The sequence below is a fragment of the Rhipicephalus microplus genome, chromosome 5, assembly GCF_043290135.1.
Source record: "Rhipicephalus microplus isolate Deutch F79 chromosome 5, USDA_Rmic, whole genome shotgun sequence".
Taxonomy (NCBI): Eukaryota; Metazoa; Arthropoda; class Arachnida; order Ixodida; family Ixodidae; genus Rhipicephalus; species Rhipicephalus microplus.
Genome location: NC_134704.1, coordinates 179478325 through 179503324, shown reverse-complemented (window position 1 = coordinate 179503324; position 25000 = coordinate 179478325). Strand labels below are relative to the sequence as shown.

General features: G+C 45.6%; 1 protein-coding gene across 3 annotated transcripts in view; it reads right to left on the bottom strand.

The window, feature by feature from the left end:
• Positions 1–25000, bottom strand: part of LOC119174084 (uncharacterized) — an 81860-nt gene that overhangs the window by 8455 nt on the left and 48405 nt on the right. For all 3 annotated transcript variants that reach the window (XM_037424878.2, XM_037424879.2, XM_037424880.2), the window contains exon 5: positions 9752–9903. In XM_037424878.2, coding sequence (XP_037280775.2) covers positions 9752–9903 — 152 coding nt within the window. The remainder of the gene's footprint in view (positions 1–9751; positions 9904–25000) is intronic.

Below are 25000 nucleotides of genomic sequence, written 5' to 3'. Positions count from 1 at the left end.
AAGGTTGTACAGCGCCCTTTAAACGCTTAAGCCCCAGCCATGCCACTCCGTGAAGAAAGTCTTTTTTCGTTTTTATATACCAACATAAGAAGCATCCTCCCTAAAGCCGACACTCTTCAAAGCCTATTTAATACAACGGAGTCCGATTTGTTTGCGATTACAGAGACATGGCTTAACCCTTCCTTTTATTACCGACACTCAGTTGCTACAGCATTTCCCAGGTTTCGATGTGTTTCGACGTGATCGTCGAAACACATCGGGGTGGAGGCGTACTAATAGGTAGCCATAATGATCTTCAGTGTGGCGAAATTAAGACATCATCGTGCTTAGAAATCATGTTTGTTCTTTGTAATGCTTGTTATCCCCCCACAATCATCGGTGTTTGCTATCGTCCCCCTGGCAGTGACCCACTTTTTGTATCTGAATTCCACGGGGCTATTCGCTCCTTAACTGAATCTTATCGAAATTTTCCAATACTACTTTTCGGCGACTTCGATTTCCCAGCAATACCTTGGACTAACCTAGCATGTATTACTTCCAAAGACAGTATAGAGAGCGATTTCGTGAATTCATGTTTAGCGTTTGGACTTACGCAATTAGTCGGTGAACCTACGCGTGACAGCGATAACTCCCTTCATATTCTTCACCTTGTTCTTACTTCTGAGCCTGAAAGAGTGTCCCAGATGACGTTCCTACCAGGACTCAGTGACCACTTAGTAATCCATGCGTCCTATTTTCGTAAACTACACCATTCAACAAAAACGACAAAAAATATAACACTGTATGATAAAGGCAATTATTCCGCTATAAACTCAGATCTTGAGCGATTCGCTGCTTTCTTTCTTATCGACCTTTCAAAGCGTTCGGTCGAAGCTAATTGGCTGCTATTAAAAAACTAAATGTTAGATCTATTCACTAAGCATGTGCCCACGATTACCGTAACCGAGAAAAAGTCATTCCCGTGGTTTAACATCACATTAAAACGCCTAAATAACAAAAAGAAACGACTCTTTCGATCAGCAAAGCGGTCCAATAGCGCATGTGCGTGGAACAGGTACTACGCTGCAGAAAAAGAATTTGATAAACTTGCTGACAAAGAAAAACTTATTTTTTTCACTAACACTGCCCGCTATGTTAAGCAACAACCCCAAAAAATTCTGGCGCACAATGAACCCCAGTACCTTCTAACCTTTAGTACTGCACAACAATCAAAATCATCCCATTCCCGATCACGAGGCCGCCGAACAACTTAACAGCTTTTTTTCTTCCGTGTTTACCATTGAACCTGTCGATAACTTGCCTTCATTTCGTAATCTCAGCCATAGTGAGATGCCGGACATCACATTCTGCTCAAACGGCATCGCAAAACTAATCGACTCACTGAAACTCACATCTTCATGTGGCATCGGTCGTATCAACGCAAAAATGCTCAAAAACACGAAATCAATTGCTAGTATACTACTCTGTCATATTTTTCAGCAGTCGCTATCATTAGGAGTGTTGCCGGAAAATTAGAGAATGGGCAAGATTGTTCCAGTGCCCAAAAAAGGTCCTTCATCTCTTTGCAGCAGTTATCGCCCCATTTCCCTAACTAGCGTTTGCTCCAAACTAATAGAGCATGTTATTTACTCTAACATCGTCAAGTTTTTAGTCAGCAATAACTATTTTCATTCCAGTCAGCACGGCTTTCGCTCGGGATTTTCATGTGACACACAACTAGCTTTATTTTATCATGATATCAGTTCCAGCCTCGACATAAATATACCTGTTGACGCCCTCTTCTTAGACTTTGAAAAAGCATTCGACAAAGTCCCGCATCAACGGCTACTACTAAAGTTTTCTCGTCTAAACATTAATACAAATGTATTTAATTGGATTCGCAGTTTCCTTACCAATCGCCGACAATTTGTGCATGCTAACTCCGTCTCATCTAGCTGTTCCTCTGTAATCTCTGGTGTGCCGCAAGGTACAGTGCTCGGACCATTACTTTTTCTCATTTACATCAATGACCTTCCATCAAACATCTCTTCAAGCATTCGCCTCTTTGAAGACGACTGCGTCGTATACCGTCCCATATCAAACAGCGCTGACACTACTACACTTCAAAACGACCTCAATCTAATTGTATCCTGGTGTAATAAGTGGTTAATGTCTTTAAACATAAAGAAAACTTCATTGGTATCATTTCACCGCATGCAGGCCCCGCCACCAGTCAGCAGAATACACCATTTTCGGCACTGCAGTCTCACCCGCTGAATCATACAAATATCTTGGTGTCACATTTTCAAGTAACATTTCCTGGTCAGCCCAGGCGACAAACATAGCCAACTTCGCGAATCGCACTCGGGGATTTCTACGTAGACACTTAAGACTTGTGCCCCCATCAGTTAAACTAATATCGTATGTCACACTTGTTCGTCCAAAATTAGAGTATGCATGTTCTGTCTGGGATTCCCATCAATCTCACTTATCCAACATTCTCGAATCAATTCAAAACCGTGCTGCGCGTTTTATCTACTCTAAATATACCTACCATTCTAGTGTTTCCAAACTTAAAACTCGTGCTCACCTTTCTAATCTAGAATTACGACGTCACATATCTCGACTATGCCTTTTTCATAAATTTTATCATGCCCCATCGAAGTTCCAGCCATCCTGCCAGTTCATCGCTCATCGAGCCGCACGAACCATTCAAGCGCAGTGTATCCTCCACCAGCCCAAAGCACCGCACATCTTCGCTCCTTTTTTGTCACAGCCGCATGGGACTGGAACCGTCTGCCTACAACTACCGTGCACCACTCCGACCCGCATCAATTCAAGATTGCCCTCAAATCACTATTTTATTCTGTAATTAATACCCATCCCTCATGTAATACCCCAGCTGGGGCCTTTGAGGTATTCAAAATAAATAAATAAATAAATAATTTGAGAGTGCTTGCCAAATGTGCTCCACCCCATTCTTATTCTTCTAGTTACTTCAATCTCGTGGTTCGGCTCCGCGGTTATTACCTGTACTAAGTAGACATAGTCTTTTTCAACTTGAAGTGCACTATTACCTATCTCGAAGCGCTGCTCTCGTTCGAGGTTGCTGTACATTACTTTCGTTTTCTGCAGATTGATTTTAAGACCCACCATTCTGCTTTCCTTGTCTAACACCGTAATTATGAGTTGCAATTCGTCCCCTGAGTTACTCAGCAATGCAATGTCATCGGCGAAGCGCAGGTTACTAAGGTACTCTCCATTAACTCTTATCCCTAACTGTTCCCATTCTAGGCTTCTGAAAACCTCCTTTAAGAACGCGGTAAGTAGCATTGGGAAGATTGTGTCCTTCTGCCTTACACCATTCTTGATTGCTATTCTGTTGCTTTCTTTATGAAGCACTATGGTAGCAGTTGATCCCCTGTTGATTTCTTCCAGGATGTTTATATATACTTCATCGACGCCCTGATTCCGCAGTGTCTGCATAATGGCTGATATTTCTACTGAATCAAACGCCTTCTCGTAATCTATGAAGGCTATGTATTGTGGTTGGTTATATTCTGAGCATTTCTTTATTACCTGATTGATAGTATGAATGAGGTCGATTGTTGAGCATCCTGTTCAAAATCCTGCTTGTTCCTTTGGCTGATTGAATTCTAATGTTGTCTTAATTCTGTTAGCAATTATTTTTGTAAATAGCTTGTATACGACGGACAGCAGGCTGATCGGCCTGAAATTCTTCAAGTACTTGTCATCTATTTTCTTATGCATTAAGATGATGGTAGCATTCTTCCAAGATTCTGGTATTCTTCCCACCAGGAGTCACCTCGTAAACAGGGTGGCTAGTTTTCTAACACAATTTGTCCTCCACCAGCAGATCTGATGTTACCTTATCCTCAGCAGCAGTTTTGCCTTTTTTCATTCACATCAAGGCTTTTCTGACTTCTTTTATCATTACTGGTGGGATGTCATCTGGGTTACTGCTAGTTCTTATAGTATTAAGGTCGTGGTTGTCCCGGCTACTGTACAGATCTCTTTAAAACTTCTCCGCTATTTTAACTATCCTATCCATAATGGTAGTTATTTTGCCTTCTTTGTCCCTTAGGGCATACATCCGATTTTTCCCTATTCCAAGTTTGCTCTTCACTGCTTTGACGCTTCCTCCGTTTTTGAGAGCGTGTTCAATTTTCTTCAAGTTATTCCTTCTTACATCAGATACCTAACGCTTATTAATCAACTTCGAAAGCTCTGCCACTTGTATTTTGTCTGTACTGTTTGAAGCTTTCATGCTTTGACGTTTCTTGATGAGATTCTTTGCCTCCTGCGAGAGCTTACCAGTGTCCTCTCCAACTAACACACCTCCATCTTCCACTGCCCACTCCGTAATGATACTCGTCAGATTATAATTCATTGCGTCACCGCTAAGGCTGGTTTCCTCGATAAGAGCCGAGTACCTGTTCTGAAGCGAGACTCTGAATTCCTGTACTTTCGCTCTCAGTGCTAGCTCATTTATTGGCCTTTTGCGTATCAGTTTCTGTCGTTCCTTCTTCAAGTATGGACGAATTCAAGACCATACCATTCTAAAGTAACTGCATCATACCTTGCCAGGCACTTTTACATCTAGCACGATGCGTGGATGTGCACTCAGTATAAAGTCTATTTCGTTCTTACTTTAGCCATGAGAGCTCCTTCATGTCCACTCACAATTCCCTTGTTTTCGATAGAAGGTATTTAAGATCCGTAAATTATTGCGTTTTGCGAATTCTACTAATAGCTCCCCTATGGCATTTCCAGTATTGATGCCATAATCTCCAACTGCCTGGTTATTTTTTACCTTGGCATTGAAGCCGCCCATTAGATGTTAAACCCCATGATTTCATCATTAACAACTATGTTTTTGCTGTTGCTCAGAACATCTCAATCCAAGAAAAACTTCAGTTAACTTTCATCCTAAATTGAGCTGGCGCAAATGGTTAGCCGCCTACGTTCCCGCTAAAAGACAAACTTGCATTTCACGGTGGATGACCAGAGAGCGACGCCAAACAATCATTCATGTGTTGTTGTAGCTCTCAGGTACAACTTTAGGCGACTCAGCGATGAAAAAAAAGCGTTCTGCTTGAGCTGTGGCCACCGACAAAGTTGCCGGAATGTTTAGAAGATGCTGCACGTTTGGAAAGAAAACTTGTGGGCAATTACAACCGTTTGCATTGCAGACATGCTCAGTGTTTCTCGGTTTTCTCACTTCCATTTCGCAGCATATACTGCTATCTCACCTTGCAATGCTTAAGTTGAGATAATGTTCGAATGTACACGTCAGTAAACTTCTCGGCAGTGGGAAGAGTGGCCGATTCGGGAATGTTCTGTGGCAGGAGCGAAGAAAGCATCTCCAAAGTGTGTGTGGATGCATTTTAACGCACTCATTGAAGGGGTGTATGAAATAGTCCAGAAAAAGTCAGAAATGCTGAAAGCCTAAAGTGCACTTCCACGCCAGCCACTGACACGTTACTTCGATGAAGCTGCCTGCCTGTGACAAGCGGTATTCTCATTTTCGCCAGTTGTCAAGTGTGCACTGAGAGCAGCGTCGTTTTTCGGGAAATAATCATCAAGCGTTATACCGTACGGTGTTTCGGCGCGACCATCAAGTCTAACAGAAGGGCGCTGATCGACCCCGGACACGAGCTACTAAGCAATACGTGTAGGCAGCGTATTTCAAGGGGGTGACTTCACATTGCTAGGATGCAATGAGTTCAGCAATATTCGAGCAGTGACCCTGAATGCGAGAAACTAGAACTTTAGCGACGATACATGTAGGCTGCTAAAGTTCCGCCTTAAACACTAGCGCTCATTTCTCCCCTGGCGGAAAAATTTGCGGGTGTACATATCCTCCGCTTCCCTTAAGGTGCCGGTAAGGTCACGCTCGCCCAGTATCTGAATTACTCTTCGCGGGAGATGTCTCACGTTTGTGATTGCGCCCATACGGAAGACTGGTAGTTTCTGTCGCGTTGTGATGAAATACCACAAACGTGAATGAACGTTAAGGAGGGGATGTCAGTAGTGAAATTCCAGCGACTCGCATTAGAATGCTCTAAATAGACAGCCAACAGACATGGACGATGCAAAATAGAGCTTAGGTAAACTCGTGCTGCACGCACTGGCACTTTTCGTCGGAGTTCACGCGTTCTGAGAAATAGATTATGGTGTACTCTGACCAACTCCGGCGTTCATTTCTTCATCACTGGTGAAGCGATCACTGAATATTTTGTGTGGTACGAGGCTGCTCCTGTTCACGCTGGTGTAAGTGCTGGAAACATGAATGCACTTATGCTGAGTGGTGAAATATTTTGTTCAGTTCTGAATCTATTCAGGTAAAAAGAAAGGTCGGCTGCACGCTTGCAAAGAACACAAAACACCTTGTACCAACGCTATCGTTTCAGGGAGCCGAGTGAAGAGAGCTACGAAAAAAATAAGAACATACCGCGTTTTTTGCGCGTATTTAAGTGTTTTAGCGCATATGCGCAGTGACCAAGTTTTATGTGAGAAGGTATAGTTCAGTCGCACGTGCATTTTGATTCATATCAAAGAAACATTTTTCATCAATGACTACCTTGCCCTCACAGAGTGCACGATAATACCTCTACAATTACAGTACTTCATTGCTGTCAATAGTCACAGGGCAAACTAAAGTCTGCCCGAAAAATAACGTGTGCAAAATGGTGTTGCCAACATGCAGCATATCTTACAAAAGAAATCACCTATTACATATAGCAAGCGTGCTTAGATGCAGGCAGTAAACTAAAGATATGTCACTAAAAACTACCACTGCGTCAGGGTGGCTTGACATATTGATATTATTATAAAATCATTCCCATAGGCACGGAGTCACAGACATCGACAGTAAGAAATTCGCTCAGCAAGGTAAGCGAAACCGAATTGTAATTATCAATGTACAAAAACAAGCTGCATATACCTCTCATTCCTCGTTGTAAGTGGAACCCTCCTTGACCTGTCAAACGCACTTCGCCCCGATGAGGAGTACGTCGTCTACGCTTAACAAAGATTAACGATTAACGATGTCTTCTTCGATCTAGAGGATAATCGCAATAATGCGTTTTGGAAGACTTGTCCATTCAATGGTGCGGCGAGAGGCTGCTGCTCCAAACGGTAACTGTACCTGTCGTTTACTGTATTTAGAGTACTTCTTACAGTACTGCCCCGCCGCCGTAGTCTAGGGGCTAAGGTGCTTGGCTGCTAACCCACATATCTCGGGATCAAATCCCGGCTGCAGCGGCTGCATTTTCGATTGAAGCGAAAGTGCTGTAGGCCCGTTTGCTCAGATTTGGGTGCACGTTAAAGAACCCAGGTGGTCTAAATTTCTGGATCCCTCCACTACGGCGTCTCTCATAATCATATGGCGGTTTTGGGACGTCCAACCCCACTTATAAATCAATCATTCTTACAGTAACTCTCTTCACAACCGTACGCGCACCGTCTGTTTAAACTACCACCGATAATGATGTCATAGAAAAAAGCTGATGCCTGTGCCCCCCCCCCCCCGCCGAAAAATATTTCTGGCTTAAGCCCCTGTCTCTGTCTCTGATTCTACTGCTCTGCTTTTTTCCTATTTAAACGTTCTGTGGCTTTTATAGTTTACTAAGTATGTACCAACTTGGCCAACAAGCAACTCTCCTAAATGTGGAGCCTGTAATTAGTTATCAGTCACACGCTGCAACAAGCAATGTGCAATGTTATGACTAACAGGTCTCCAGCAACAGATCGCAAGAAAAGAAACGTGAAGAGAAAAGTGAGGCTGAAGTCGGTTTCGTGAGGCCATAACTATCGAAGGTCGAAACGTCTTGTCTGTGCTCGTGACCACTCTTGAAAATCCATGTCGTCGATTCTGAACAGCGCTGTGTGCGCTGTGCTGCGCGCGTCTGTTGCATACCTAAGTTACCTTTCAGCAGCGTTTCCCTGTGCAGTGAGTCATCAAGCTCATGCAACTGGAAGCGCCTATGCAATGCGAGTTATGCAGCTGCTTCGAGCTTTTACAAGCGACGGTGAATAGTTACATGAACGAATGTGGGAAACGTAGAGAACACAATTCAAGGTTAGGGCACGTTTTCCACTTGTGTGTTTCAATTTTTCTTTCTGAATAACACCGGCGTGCGAACACCTATGACTGCCATTTTGTGGACTATCTACACAACCGCTTATGTAGTCAAACCTCAAGTGAAGAAATTACGCCATCTCCCACTAAAGAGAACCATGTGAGGATGCGAAGCAGCGAGGAAATGGTGACCAGCACCCACAGAAACCAACATTCAGAACCTCTACCTGACTAACGCTGCTGGTGACCAGCCCTGCTAAACAGCCGGTCCCTCAACGCCCACTCCAGAAACATCGAACGTGATCTCGCGCAAATCAAAGCTCTGTCTCTGGTTTGCACGTCACATGTTGTCTTTGATGCGTTCTGTCTGACGGAACGTGGAACGCCGCTAGACCGACTATCAACAGCTGCGAAGTGAGCGTCCGTAGTAAGGAAGCGTCTAGTTGCCTTCGCCGCCAAGTCGTGAGAAAGGACGAGAGCGTAGGATAGGAGAGACAGAAAGGAGAGGGGGATGCGCTGTTGGGGTGTGTACGCCGCGCTATTGAGGAAGCGTCACTGCCTTGGCCGCCAAATCGGAATACAGAGGGGGAGCGTAGGAGAAGAGAGAGAGGGAAGGGGGATGCACATGTGCAGTTAGAGAGCGGACGCATGAGGGAAGGATAGACACAGCCCCACGCAAAAAAAAATTGCCCGCAGCTTCCCTCGGGGGAACACTGAGGAGGATGCGGAGCATATAATTGGTTAACGGGGTGTTAAAGTGCGACTTACTTGGGTCGATGGCTAAATTGGTTAACGTGGTTGTGAAATGGGGTGTTAAATTGCGACTTATTTGGGTCGCTGGCTAAATTGGTTAACGTGGTTGTAGGAGGGGTGTTAAATGAGTGAACACGTACGACACGTATGCGAAAGGGTTGGACGACGACTTGGTTGCGGTTCCGCCAACACTTTGGCCGGCGCTGGTCGAAGGGACGTCGATCATTGCGACCTCGGACGTCGACGCGCCGTACAAACCAACCGACGAGCGGCAACTGAGCGAGCGAGCACCGACCTTGAGTATATATACAGCGCGACGGCGCATGCACTGTCAGCTGTCGAATGTTCGAGAAGGGGGAGAAGCGCAACGGCGCATGCGCGCGCGTCAGCTGCCGATGCTCTCGAAGCGCGACGGCGCATGCGCGCGCGTCAGCTGCCGATGTTCTCGAAGCGTGACGGCGCATGCGCGCTACATTATACAGCTAGCGAATGTTCGTGAAGAGGAGAAGCGCACGCGGTGTGTAGAGGAGGAAGGGTGCACAGATGGTGGAGGAGTGAAGCGCGCGCGGTGTGTAGAGGAGGAAGAGATGCACAGATGGTGGAAGAAGGAGGAGGAAGCTTGCGGACGGCGCCACACTACAAGCCTCGAGTATTACATGCTCCGCATCTAAAACCGCTTCGAATATAAAGTTTTGCGTGAAAAGAAGCCCATCTAATGTACGTCCCCTGTTTCTTCTTTTTGGAGTTTACAACAGGGCATGAAAAACGGCTTTATAAGGCCATGATTGAGATGCATGTAAAAGGTGCAAAGCAAGTACAATATGTGGTATTCTACCTCGTGATAATTTGGTCACTTACTCAGGAAGTTGTAACGTCACCGTAAATACACCAGTATTTTTTGTCGTGTGACCTTACCATGCATCTCTACGCCGAGCCTTGGGTTGCTCCACACGGCCGCCCAGACAGCCCTGTCGAGAGTGGTGAGCCGGTTTCCATTCAGGTACACCCGACGCAGACTTGTCATTTTGTCAAACAGCAGCGGAGACAGCACACTTATGCGGTTGTCACTGTATGGTAAGGAAACAAGGTACACACTAAAGCATGCCGCGAACAGAACGCCAATTAGGTTGAAGTGGTACACTTTAATAAAGAAAGAAAGAGTATATGTGACTCCTCTGGGCTAGTACTCAGTCTACTGGCTAGCCGCTTACATGATTCTCACAAAAGAGGCACGGTGGCTCTCTCATGGGCTCATTGCACTCTCTTGTGAGAGTCGTGTGACCCACAAGAGAGTCTCTTTAAAAAAAGTGGTATACGTGGCGAGCCTGGAAAGAGTCACATATTTTTTGCTTACAGTTTACAAGAACAATGCGAGGTAAAAGTAGTGGGGGAAAAAACTTCCTGCCAAACCTAATCGCTCATGGGAATAGCGTTAACTGAAACAGCACAAACGCCAAAGTGAACTTCAATTTGTGCCGGAGCACTCGGTTATCAAAAAAATATCCAGCTGATTTCACGCTTTGTGGGAATCAATTTCATGCTGCAATTTTAGGCTGTCAGCCAAACGTTACAAGATGGATGAACAACAGTTAGTAAATTGAGTAGTTCAGTGCATATTGTGGATGAACTAAAACGCGTTCCGGGGTTACTTGGTGCAGTGTATAATGAATATTTGAGACACAAAAAAACGAGGACAAGAAACGACAGGACCCTTGCTTTCGCACTGCAAGTCCTGCGCATAATCGCTCCGTTTTTTTTTATATAACCAGGGTGACTGGGAAAAAGATAAAGCAGGTGGCCTGCGAATTGTTGCAGGCTTTTTGCGTAGCGTAAACAAAATTAGACAATCTCCCACTAAAGCGAACCATGAGTAGCATGCGAAGCAGAGCATGAGTTGACCTGAAGTTCCGTTCATCACGGGCACCTTCCCTGATGTTAACGCGTCCTCGCAAGACGAGTAGTAGTAATAAACAACTTCATTAAAACAGCTGACGGTTTCCTAAGTTGCGAGGGCTGTCAGGCCATGCCTGGTAGCCACCTCGTCAGCGCGTCTGATGGCCCGGAGCTGGGTGTCCAGGCTTGTAGTAGTGAGGATTCTCTCCCAGGCCTCACTTGAAGGTGACTGCCCTAGAAGATTTGGTGAGGGAGGGTCCTTGCTGCATCCCCAGATGATGTTGTCCAAGGTTACAGCCTGTGTCTTGCAAAGGGTGCATTTAGATGTGAATAAGGCTTGGTATATGTGTCTGTATATGTACGGAGAACGGAATGTGTTGGTTTGTAGCCGCCGCCAAGTGATTTGTTGAGCTTTGTTTAGTTGCGAGTCCGGGGGGGGGGGGGTCTTTTTTGCCTTGATAGCTGGTAGTACTGCGTGATGTCGTGAAATGTGATGAGTGGTTCGGTTGCTTCGGTGTCGTGGTCCGAAGTCTGGCCCACCACTCGGCGTACGAGTCCTCGAGCCTGTCTGTGGGCGGCTTCGTTACCTGGGTTTCCTGCGTGCGCTGGGTCCCTGAATTAAACGAAGATCGTCACCGTCACTGCAGCTAGAAGCAGTGTCGTCTGAGGCATTGCGTGCCGCTTGGGGCAGAGAACGGAGTATTCGTGCCGTGGTTGGGGAAAACGTGCCACGGGCAAATCGGGTCATGGCAGATTTGGAGGCACTAATGATTGTTTCAAATCCGGCTATCGCGGCGAGTGCTATGGCAGCTTCTTCTGCTTCAGTTGGGTCCTGTGTGCGTATGGAGCCGGCACACATTGTGGTAGGTTCTTTATCGACTGGGGTACGTTTCGATGAGACATTGATAGCATATGTCTGTTTGGGGGCAGGGTATCTTGGCGCGTCGACGTGAGCCGCCTTGGTGTTCGTGCCGTAGGTACTGTGAAGGTTTCTGGCGCGAGCCGATCGTCTACCGTCATGAATGCCGGCCAGCATGTTCTTCGGCAAAGGCTGCACAATAAAGTGCTGTATGATGAGGTGTGGTAGCGAGACAAAGTCTTGTCCGCTTGGTGACGAGGGAATGGCGATACGTTGGCGTATCCGTCTTACGGTTTTACTACCACGCAATCGTTCAATTTGTGCAGTTTGGTGTGCTTCAATAAGTTCATCTATTGTATTCTGAATGCCAAGGCTGACGAGGTGCATGGTCGATGCGGGAGAGGCCCAAGGCGATCTCGAGGAATGTGCGAATAAGTCTGTCAACTTTTTTTTTTTCAGTCTTGAGGATTTGATTGATATGTGGGGTTTAACGTCCCAAAACCACCATATGACTATGAGAGACGCCGTAGTGGAGGGCTCCGGAAATTTCGACCACCTGGGGTTCTTTAACGTGCACCAAAATCTGAGCACACGGGCCTACAACATTTCCGCCTCCATCGGAAATGCAGCCACCGCAGCCGGGATTCGAACCCGCGACCTGCGGGTCAGCAGCCGAGTACCTTAGCCACTAGACCACCGCGGCGGGGCAGTCATGAGGAGTCGTAAGTACGGTAAGGCGTGAGTGATTCTTGTGGTTACGAAGGCATTTATTGGCTGGAGAAGTTCATTTTCGTTCGTGCCATGATTCCGCGCAGAGATTCATTCTAACAGACGGGCAGTCTGAGTGACGGTGACCGCAAGCTTCTCTAGTGCAATGGTATTGCTGCTGCCGGCTTGTACGTGAAGGCCGAGATGATTGATGATTGATTGATTTGTGGGGTTTAACGTCCCAAACCCATTATATGATTATGAGAGACGCCGTAGTGGAGGGCTCCGTAAATTTCGACAAATTGGGGTTCTTTAACGTGCGCCCAAATCTGAGCACACGGGCCTACAACATTTCCGCCTCCATCGGAAATGCAGCCGCCGCAGCCGGGATTTGATCCCGCGACCTGCGGGTCAGCAGCCGAGTACCTTATCCACTAGACCACCGCGGCGGGGCAGTGAAGGCGCATGTGCAGCACTATTGGTATTTCGGATCCGGTGATCCTGAGAGTGATGGTTGGTAGTGGCGGGTGTTTAACCTTATGCTAGTCAGGATTGTTCGAGGTATAGCGCATCCAGGACGGGACAGAGAAGAAAACACAGAACACATACACGGCACCCAGTCTGATGTTTTCTTCTCTGTCCCGTCCTGGATGCGCTATACCTCGAACAACATGTAAAACCAACAAGCCCGCCGTGCAACCTTGGTAGTCAGGAGGACGAAGAAGGATGAGTTGCGATTTCTCCACTGAGCACTCGACGCCCACACGCGCGACGTATTCGGCCACTGTGTCCACGGTGCGTTGCAGTGCCTCCTCGATCTGTCCGTCGGAGCTGGTAGTGGTCCATATCATCACGTCTTCCGTGTATAGGGTGTGCCGGATGTTGGGTGTGTGGTCTAGTAACTGTGGGAGTTGGCTCATTACAAGGTTGAAGAGGAAACGTGAAAGAACAGCTCCCTTTGACGTGCCTTTGTTGGATAGGGCAAGTCGCTTCGTGGCGTTGCTGTCATTCAGGGAAAGTTCCACAGTGCGGTCTTGTAAGAAGGAGCACACGTAGTCGTAAATACCTTCCCCAGTGTTTGTTCAAGCCAAGTGCTGGGCTATCGCTTGTTGTGTAACGTTATCGAACGCCCTGCTTAAGTCAATGCCTAGCATTGCTCGCCTGCCCGCACATACAGGGTCTTTCAATAAATCGTGGTAGATTTGTACCAGGGCTTCTTGAGTAGATAGGTGGGTGCGAAAACCGAGAATGGTTGGAGGAAAAAGGTCTTGCTCTTCTGCAAGTGTTTCTAGCTGAGCCAGGACCACGTGCTCAAAGAGTTTGCCAAGGCATGAAGTTAACGAGATGGGGCAAAGATTTAATAAATCTGCCTTTTTTCTGGCTTCGGTATAAACACTATTTTCGGGGGCTTCCATTCTTCTGGTATACTGCCGGCATGCGAGCAGTCGTTGAAATATTCAGTGAGGGCAGTTACTGATTTTCCGGCAAGGTTGCGGATTGTTTTGTTGGAGACGCCGTCTGGACCTGGTGCCGAAGTTGTGCGAAGCTTTAGAATGGCTATATACACTTCGGCTTCTGTGATGTCGGCATCAAGATTTAGGCTTGGTTTACCTTCATAGGGTGGCAGTAGTGTCACTGGTTGGTGGGCTTGGTTGATGTATTTGTCCACCAGGTCAGTTAGTATATCTATGTCTGATTCGGGGTGATGGTGGGCAAGTCGCTTAAGTCTGTGCCGTGCGGCTGTTTTCGAGTCGTCGGGATCCAGTAAGTGGCGTAACAGGTGCCACGTCTTTTTGTTGCCTAGCTGTCCATTGAGTCCGCTGAACAGCTGGTCCAATCGTTGGCGGGCGAGGTAGGTACTGTGTCGCTCGATATCTTCAGAGAGGGTCTGTATGCGGCGACGCAGTTTCTTGTTGTAGCGTTGCTTCTACCTTATGCCCAGCAGGCTTGCGTGTTCATCCCACATGTGGAGAAGACGAGAGTCTGTGTCAGGTGTTTCTTCTGCTGCTTTACTTTCGTGCGTTGTGCGTCGCACGTGGTCCTTTAGTGAGGCTGTTCATTCCTTGACGTTTCTATATGTTCTGGGGCTTCACTTTCGCGGACGTTTCTAAATTTGGGCCAGTCCGTGATTCGAGCGAGTGCTTTGTGCACTCTCTTGGCACAGGACGTCTGTACTTAAACAGAAATGATGTAGTGTTCGCTAAAAGTGAGTTTACAGGTGTTCTCAAATCTGGCCTGTGCAATATTCTTGCAGTATGCGAGATCGGGTGACGTGTCCCTACGCACGCTGTTTCCTATGCGTGTCGGTGAGAGCTGCAGGTCATTTAGTAGAGTGAGACGGAGGTCCTGACTGAGTTGAAATGGCTTCTAGCCTCGTTTGTTTGCCTGCAGGTAGCCCCAGTCAGGGTGCCTGACGTTGAAATCGCCCAGTATAAGCAGTTGTGCACCACGATATAGCGATGTGGTTTTCTGGAAGAGCAGGTTGAAGTCGTCGGCGCGTGCCCAAGGGGCGCAATATACGTTCAGGATAAAGACTGACCGATGCTAGCGTTTTGGCAGAAGAATTTCCACAACCGTGTGTGGAATGTCAGGGAATTCTAAGTCGTGTTGTTTCGCCGTGAGGCTCTCTTGGACGAGCGTACCTGTACTTGGGGCTTCTTGGTTGTGAAGGTTGGTGAATTGTTAGAAAGCGATGTAACCCGGGAGTGAGATAGCAGCTATTGTTTCCTGTAGTGCGATGACGTCTGGAGGCGTTTGGCAATTCGGCAGTTGTGTTTATTGTACGAGTAGCTGCAGGTGGGCTTTCTTTTTATGGAAGCCCACGTATTTCTACTGTCATATAGTCAAGTGGGTGCTGGCCATGCTGTATTAGCTAGATCATTATTTGAGGGAGTCGTGGGTTCGCTGGGCTGGGTGGAAGAGTGTAAGATAGAACACTCTGTCGCGCATGATAGCTGGTGCTCTGGCCATGCTTTGTTCAATCACTGCAAAACTGGTGTCTGTGGCAGTTCTGAGTGCTTCTAATCCGGCTACGGTGTTGTTTATTGTGGCTTCTATGTTTGAGAATCGCGTCTCTATGTTCGTTAGGCGCGAGTCTACGGCTTCGAAAGCTTCTGTTACGGCAGCGCGAACGGCGTCGGCGACCGTGACATGAACTGTCGAGTGGAGAGCTTCGGCAACGGATGCATTGACCGTTTGAATAATGCTCCATCATGTCCTCTTCGGATTGCAGCGTTTCCGTGGAAGTCGTTGGTTTACGTTTGGCTGCTGCGGCTGGTTGGGGCTGTGCAGTTGAATTATGCACGGACTGGCTGGCCTTTGCCAGTCTGCTGTCTAGAGAGCGATTCTGCACAAGCAGAGTTTCGATCTGGGCTTCTTGCGTAGCCATTTGAGATTTCAACGCACTGATTGTTTGTGTAAGTTCATTGACGAGCGGGTCATGTGTCGAGGCGCACGATTTCGATGGCTGCGGGTGAACTTATGGAAGCGGAGACGCTGGGCTTTGCGCCCATGCCACACTAGGGTTGCTTGGTGATGCTTTTGATAAATTGGCATGCCGAATGTGACTTGATGATCGGGTTCTTGATTTGGACCTTGAGTGGGAAGTTGCTTACCCTGACGACATCGTGACTTCGATCGGCTGTCTCGTTTCGTCGGCGTTTGTGATGTCCCGAGATTGGGGTAGTTACACTCGTCCAAGGCAGGCGGGCTATCGTCATTTTATTTTGGCTGCGTCGCTAGTGCCTCGGTTTGTAGCGTCTTTACTGCTTGTGCTGCGTTAAGTGTTCAGGCTTTTTTGCGAAGCGGTACTGGCATCTTGAGCTGTTAGTCATGTGTTTTCCTTGACAGACGATACAACGTGCTTGGCATGTTGGTGGCGTTACTTGCGGCGGTGGCTCGTCATTTACTCCGCAACGCGGGCAGCGTCGGTGCCTATAGTTGAGGGCACACATTGTAACGGTGCCCAGTCTTCCGGCAGTTGAAGCATGCGTCTACTTTGGGATAGAAAGGGTATACTCGGATAAGACCTCCACGGTGTAGAAGCCATCTAGGTAGGTGGTCCCCAAGCAGCGTTATGAGTAAGTTCATCGTTTTGCCATGCGTCTGCTACCTACTATTTGGTAGTCAGGGTTGCTTTCTTGAAGGTCTTTCAGCGTATTATCATCGGTGGGGAACGTGTGGGCGTAGAAATCGATGCCTTGTACCGCGTCGTCGGGTGGCGGGGCGTACATGTGTAGTTCAATCTGCCAGTCTTCTCCGAGAAGGATTGACGTGATGCGTTGGTACACGATTGCTCGGTCGGTGGTTGCTACACTAACGGTGAAAGTGTTATTCCTTGGGTGTATGCGTATTTGGTCACGCTTGGCGGGGTCCAGGTCACACAGAGATGCCGCTTTAAGCAGTGCTCTTTGCAAGTCTGGGTGATGTGTGCGTGAGGTTGATGGGTGTCTTTCTTGATGGGTGTCAAAATAACTTTTTGCCGCGAGGCATCATGGATTTCGCAAACATTTTTCCTGTGACACCCAACTCACTGCATTCACTAGTTTTCTTCATGCAAACCTTGATCGTTGTTTCTTAACAGATTGTATCTTCCTTAAGTTTTCTAAAGCATTAAACAAAGTGACCCATGCAGCTTCTTCGTAAACTAAGCATTCTAAGCATCGACTCTGCTATAATAAATCGGATTTGTGCCTTTCTGACATAACATGTTCAATTTGTCACCGCTAACGACGCTAACTCCTCATTTGTTCCTGTTGACTCCGGCGTTCCGCAAGGGTCTGTGCTTGGGCCATTAATATTTCTAATTTATATTAGTGACTTGCGTAATAATTTATCCTAGAAAATATGTGTGTTTGCAGATGACTGTGTCGTGTAACGAACAATAACTGATGCTGCAGACATTTCACTAATCCAGGAAGATCCTAATAACGTTACTAAGTGGTATTAATTATGGCAGATAGAATTAAACGTTAAAAATGTAAAAGTATGAGGATATCCCATACTGCAATGACGTCACCTACTTACACACCTAATAACATTCCACTTGAATGCGTAACATCATACGAATACTTTGGTGTTCATATTGCTAAGAACTTATCATGGAAAACTCATATTGACCACATAGCTACCAAGGCCACTGGCACATTAGGATACTTTCGCCCGAAGTTTTCTCAAGCTCCATCATTACTAAAGCTACTACTGTACAGCCCTTCTATTCGTCTAAAGCTTGAATATGCATCGTCAGTATGGGACACTGGATACGATAACCACATAAAACTACTAGAAAAAATACGAAATTGCTCAGTCCGTTTCATTATCAAGAATTACCAAAGAACTGCCAGTGTTACAAACATGAAAGACATCCTACACCTTCCACCGCTATCACACCGCCAAAAACTGTCTCCACTCTGTCTTCTCCATACAATCTACTACCACAACCCATATTTATATTCTATATTCATTCAGCTACCACCATACATTTCATCGCGCATAGAACATCGGAAAAGGGTAAACATTCCACACAGTAACACCGCTGGCTTTTCAAATTCATTTTCCCCCAAAACAACAAAGGATTGGAACAACCTGCCTGCGAAACTCACAAGCATAACTAACACGAATTACTTCAAAATCGCAATTCAGAGTTTCATCTCAAATAACATCAGTGTTTCACACATTTGAATGTTATAAATGCCTTTTTGTATTCTAGAAATTTTGTTTTAAAAACTGTTACTTTTGCGCACTATGCTCTTTTACCATCATCACGTGTTTACCATGTTTCGCGTCATGTTTTTACCTCTCGACAGTTTGAGTGTATGTATATTGAGCGAGCTCTTATTAAACACGCCCGAGACAATTGTGTGCTTTGATTGCTGCAATACTAATTACGCCTATTTTGCATTTGTTTTGAGACTCACATTTGTTAAATCCCACCGGCATATTTTTTATCAATATTTTGTACCTATCATCAAGTAGTTATATGTACTAACTTTTGCCCCTACCCTCTTATATGTACGTTTGTACCCTGAGGGTATTTGAAAAAAATAAATAAATATTTATTACAGCGTATTGTCAACTTGATTGATTGATATGTGAGGTTTAACGTCCCAAAACCACCATACGATTATGAGAGACACCGTAGTGGAGGGCTCCGGAAATTTCGACCACCTGGGGTTCTTTAACATGCACCCAAATCTGAGCTTACGGGCCTACAGCATTTTCGCCTCCATCGAAAATGCAACCGCCACAGCCGCGATTCGATCCCGCGGCCTGCGGGTCAGCAGCCGAATACCTTAGCCACTAGACCACCGCGGCGGGGCGTATAGTCAACATTGATCTAAGCAGATTTTATCAGTGGCACTACACTATAGCTTAATTAACTATCACAGAGCACGTTTGTTCGTCATTACATTGTTATCAAAGTGAATAGACAACACTGCAATCAAAATTTACGTGTCAATAATCGCCAGTACCACAAATTATGTTCGGCAGCTGTCACCAGAAATGCTTATATACCATACTTTATTTGTGATTTGCACCGTGTAGTCGCTGTCTGAGGATCTGTGGAGCACGTTTGTCAGCGCTTTTATGATGCCTTAAAATCATTAACTCTACCAAACGGTATGTCCATTCCTCGTTCAAGCTATACGCGAAGTGTCTCGAAAACTCCGCCATATTGCTTAGCTCGTAAGGTGCCGCGCTGCAGAGCACTACGTCGCAGGTTCACTTCCCAGCCAGGCTGGCCCAGTTTGATGGGGACGAAATGCAAATATGAGTGTACATGTGCATAGGTTTGGGTGCTCGTTAATTGATCATCATTATCAGACTGACTACGTCCACTGCATGACAAAGGCTTTTCCCACGTTCCGCCAATCAACTCGCTCCTGTGCTTGCTGCTGCCATTTTATACCCACTAACTCCCTAATCTCATCTGCCCACCTAAACTTCTGTGTCCCCCTCACCCGCTTGCCGTTTCTTGGAATGCAGTCCATGATCCTTAGTGAGAAGCGGTCATCTTGCCTTCGCGTTACGTGCCCTGCCCATGACCATTTTTTTTCTTATTGATTATCACTATGATGTCCTTAATACCCGTTTGTTCCTGACTGACTGTGCTGTCATCTCGTTCCTTAGGGTTGCACCTATCAATTGCTCGCTGCGTCGCCCTCAACTTAAGTTCAACCCTCTTTGTAAACCTCCAGGTTTTTGCTCCGTATAGGTAAGTACCGGTAAGATGCAGCTATTATGTACTTTCCTCTTGAGGGATAGTAACATTGTATCATTCCTAATTTGAAAATGATTGTGAAATGTGCTTCATCCCATTCTTATTCTTCTAGTTACTTCAATGCCGTGGTTGGGCTCTGCGGTTACTACCTGTCCCAAGTAGACGTGCTCTTTTACAGCTTCAAGTGCACTGCTACCTATTTCTAAACGCTGTTATGTTTTAAGGTTGTTATAGATTACTTTCGTTTTCTGCAGATTAACTTTGACATTTACCTTTCAGCTCTTCTTGCTTGATTCTAATTCAGTAATCATGCATTAAAATTTGTCCCCTAAGTTACTCAGCAATGCAATGTCATCAGCGAGCGCTGGTTACTAAGATACTCTCATCAACTAGTATCTTCTCTTTCCATTCTAGGCCTCCGAAAAGCTCCTGTAAGTACGCTGTAAATGGCATTGGGGAAATTGTATCCACTTGTATTACACCTTTCTTTATTAGCATTCTGTCACTTTTTTGTTGAGCGCTATCGTGACAGTTAATTGAAGTACGCATGTGGGACGTAGTGGCCAGATGCTGCACCAGAGTGGCCAATCCTTCTCTGGTGCGGCAGTGTGTTACCGGGGGCGGTCACCGTTGAGGCCGCACCCCAAGCTTCCTCATGTAATTCCATCATCACGCGGATCATTTTTTTAATCTGGTTGGGAACTGCGTGGATTTGAACCACGGACCACTTGCACGCGAGGCTGCTATTTTAACCACTATAAGCCATCGCTCAATCAAGAAGGGTGTAAGACAAGTGGATACAATATCTCCAATGCTATTTACCGCGTGCTTACAGGAGGTTTTCAGAGGCCTAGAATGGGAAGAGTTAAGAATAAGAGTTAATGGAGAGTATCTTAGTATCCTATGCTTTGCCTATGATATTGCATTGCTGAGTAACTCAGGGGACGAATCGCAACTCATGATTTCTGAATTATACAAAGAGAGCCGAGAGGTAAGTCTTAAAACTGATCTACGGAAAACTTAAGTAATGTACAACAACCTCGGATGATAACAGCGCTTCGAGATAGGTAGTAGTGCACTTTAAGTTGTAAAAGACTACATGTGCTTAGAAAAGATAATAACCGCGTAGCCTAACCACGAGATTGAAGGAACTGTAATTATGAGAATAGGGTGGAGCACATTCGGCAAGCGCTCTCATATCACGGCTGGTAGATTGCCACTATCCCTCAATAAAAAAAGGGTATGTAATAGCTGTATTTTGCTGGTACTTACATAGGAAGCAGAAGCCTGGAGGCTTACAAAAAGGGTTCAGCTTAAATTGAGGAAGACGCACCGAGATATGGGAAGGAAAATAACTGTAACCTAAAGGGACAAGAGAGCTGAATGGACCAGGGAACAAGTCGGGGTTAAGGATATCATAGTTGAAATCAAGAAGGAGAAATGGACAAGGGCCGGGCATATAGCAGACAGGCAGTATAACCGCTAGTCAATAAGGATAACTGACTGTTTTCCCAGAGAAGGCAAGCGGGTTAGAGAGAGACAGAAAGATAGGTGGGTAGATGAAACTAGGAAGCTTGCGGGCTTAAAGTGATAGCAGCAAGCATAGCACCGAGTTGACTGGCGGAACATTGGAGAGGTCTTTGTCCAGCAGAGGACGTATTCAGGCTGCTGATTGTGACGATGGTGGTGTCAGTTGATCCGCGGCAGACTTCCTCCAGGATGTTGATATATTCGTCAACGCCCTGATTTTACACTGTCTGCATGATTGCTGATTTCTCTACTGAATCAAAACCATTTTCGTAATGTATGAAGACCATGTATAGTAGTTGGTGTATTCTGTCTATCAGCTGATTGATAGTATAAATGTGGTCGATTGTTGAGTAGCCTGTTCGAAATCCTGCTAGATCCTTTGGTTGATTGAATTCTAACGTTGTCTCAATTCTGTTTGCAATTAGCTTTGTAAATAGTTTGTATACGATGGAGAGCAAGCTGATCGGCCTGTAATTCTTCAAGTCCTTGTTCCCTTTCTAATGGATTAACATGATGTTAGCATTTTTCCAAGATTCCGGTCAGGAGACACTTCCAACATTCTGGTCAAGATATTCGTCAGGAGACACTTCGTAAGCAGGGTGACCAGTTTTCTAACACAGTCTGTCCTCCTCTTTTGAGCATATCTAATGTTACCTGATCCTCACCAACAGCTTTGCCTCGTTACATTCCCTCCAACGCTTGTCTGACTTCTGTCATCACTGGTAGAATGTGATCTGGGATACACCTAGTTCTTATATAATGGTCGTGGTTGTTGCAGCCACTGTACAGATCTCCGTAGAATTTTTCTACTATTTTAACTAAATCTATATTTGTAGTTACTTGGCCTTCGTTGTCCCTTTGTGAATACATGTGGTTTTTGCCTATCGCAAGTTTCCTCTTCCACGCTTTGACACTTTCTCCATTCTTTAGAGCATGTTCAATTATCGCTATGTTTTACCTTCTTACATCGGATACCAAACACTAAATAATCAACTTTGAAAGCTCTGGTAGTTCTATTTTACCTGTTATGTTTGAGGCTTTCATGCTTTGGCGTTTCTTAATGAGGTTCTTCGTCTCCTGGGACAACTTTCTAGTGTCCTGCCATACCTCCAACTTTCACTGCACACTCAGTAATGATACTCGTCAGGTTATCATCCAGTGCGTCAACGCTAAGGCCGGTTTCTTTTGTCTTTATCTGCGTAATGGTTCTGAAGCGAGACTCTGAATTCATGTACTTTCCCTGTAAGTGCTAGCTCATTGATTGAGTTCTTGCGTATCAGTTTATGTCGTACTTTTTTTCAAGTCTAGACGAATTCCAGACTTTACCATTCAATGGTGACTGCATATTATCTTGCCAAGCACATCCTGGACTATGCCTGGGTGTGAACTCAGTATATTCTATTCCGTTCATACTTTTGCCATTAAAACTCCTCTTTGTCCACTGATGGCTCGCACGTTTCAGGTAGAAGGTATTCAAAATACGTAAATTATTGAACTCTGTGAATTCTACTAATAACTCCCCTCTGGCATTTCTAGTGTCGATGCCATGATTTCCTACTGCCTGGTCTCCAGCCTGCCTCTTCCGTACTTTAGCACTGAAGTCGCCCATCAATATATAAAGCTGTATTTTTACCTTACTCACCGCAGGTTCCACGTCGTTATTGAAGATTTGTGCTGATATACGTCGTCATGGCTGAATGTAGGCGCATAGGCCTGTACCACCTTCATCTTGTATCTTTTATTAAGTTTAGTTAAGATACCTGGTACCCTTTCATTATTAATATAGTATTCCTTATGTTACCCGCTATATTTTTTGTATTTAGCTACACGATAGCAAAAGACGTGCCCATTCTGTAGCCTTGTATAGGCCTCATTTGTCCTTCTAACCTCACTGCTCTAGTTCCTCGAATAGCCCACATAGACTTGTATCAGTACATAGCGTTATAGCGTTAAACGTAGCCAAGTTCAGATTCGAATGGCGGCCTGTCCGGACTCAGAGATTCTTAGCACTTTCTGCTGCGTCGCAGATCTGACCACCACTGTGGCTAGTTGCTTCGCAGCCGCTAGAGGCTGAGGACCGACGTTTAAGTGGAGTATCCATGTGGGACGTTGCGGCCAGATACTGCACCAAGGTGGCCAATCCTTCTCTGGTGAGGGTGAACGTTACCGGTGGTGGTCACCGGTGCGGCTACGCCCCAGGCCTTTTTAAAGCAATTCCATCATCACGTGGATATTTTTAAAATCCAGTTGGGAATAGCGTGGCACCGAGATTCAAACCGCGGACCTCTTGCACGCAAAGCTGACGCTGTAATCACTACGCCATCGCTGCATGCTCGTTAACTACCACCGGGCAAATCGCAAGTTTTCCACTACGGCTGCCCTCGCAATCATATGGTGGTTTGGCTCGTATTGCCCCAGCCACTACAATTATTATAGTGTCATAAAATTTTCAATGCAGTTCAACGTGATAGCGTTAAAGAACACGTTTTGCCAAAATTCCGGCATTGCAATTGACGTCGTTGGTTGAGAGCGAAAAATCTTGTCCGTGACTGCAAAATCCAAAAAGATGTAAATAAAAGGGTAACTGCTTTTTTCTTCAAAGTTTGGATCGAATTCAAGTTGTCAGAGTGGCAAGCAAGTGTTATACTACGGTGCCACGTAATTGCTTGAAACTATGTTGGCAAAATAAACTGCGAATATCATGCAGTGAAAGGTGTCTCCTTACCACATGTTATATTTCAAGGGAGAATCCTTGAATTGCACTAGGCATAAAAACAAGCGAATTGCACAACTAGTGGGTGCTCTTAAGCAGCCCAGCCGTTACAGAGTGTGCAGCTGCGCAAGTACGCACGTGACACCCTACGGACGACTAGGAGTAGTGGGTACTTCAGCAATTAGGCGAAGCTCAAGCGTCGCTGATGACTGCGTCGCGTATGCGCACACACGTCTCGGGGAGAGGCTCTCGCGATAGTTACACCGCGTTCGCCATGTCAGGACATGATGATTCTTGCAACAAATTATACGAGGACGCTTGGTTGGACAAATACAAAGTCTCTGTAATCAAATAGATCCTCGGATTTCAACCTAATCAAAAGATCGACAGATCGTTTGACACACTACTGCACCGTCTACGATTAGGTGTTGCATACACACCTCACTTTTTATGCCGCATAAAAAGAAGAACGACCCGCACTGCAACCACTGCGATCATTTCGATGCGTCAGACGATCATATTCTTTTAGAATGTCCGCAATACGATCAACAATGCGCTGAGCTGAGGGATCGCTGGAACCGACTCGACAGACGATCATTTATGTTCGGAAAAAATACTTGTACCGTGGCCACATTCCGATAATCAGAAGGGCCCAGTGAGCACCTTCCGTGATTCTCGAAGGAACACAGATCTATTCGACTGTAATATTATACCTTGCCACTATTTGTACAACTCTATCCGCAATGTGATTCCGATGTACGAACTGGACTATGACCATACATACTGTGCTCATTCATGCATTATAAACCCTATATTTATAGCGTATACAATATGTACATAGCACCTCTGATTATAGTTTTTTCTTCTTCTATTCTGAATATTTCTTGTTTGTGTGTTCAGCTTGTATACATTCCTGTCATGACGTTGAGATATCCGGCTCTAACGTAGCTTACCTTCCCATGTTTTGCCAAATATTAATAAAAAAATACATGCCAGGGATTTGACGTCCCAAAATCCCGATATTATGGTGAATGGCGCGTTAGAGGAGAGTTCCGGAAATTTCGGCCATCTGGGGCACTGGTATAGCTCATTTCACTGACATCCAAGGTTGCGGTTGGGTATATTTGAAAGGAAACCAAAAAATGAAGCCATTTTTTTATCGTCAGACTACAATAAAAGCAGTGATATAGGTATAGATTCAAATACCTCCCAATAAAATATTATTGTAAAAAATGTAGCTAA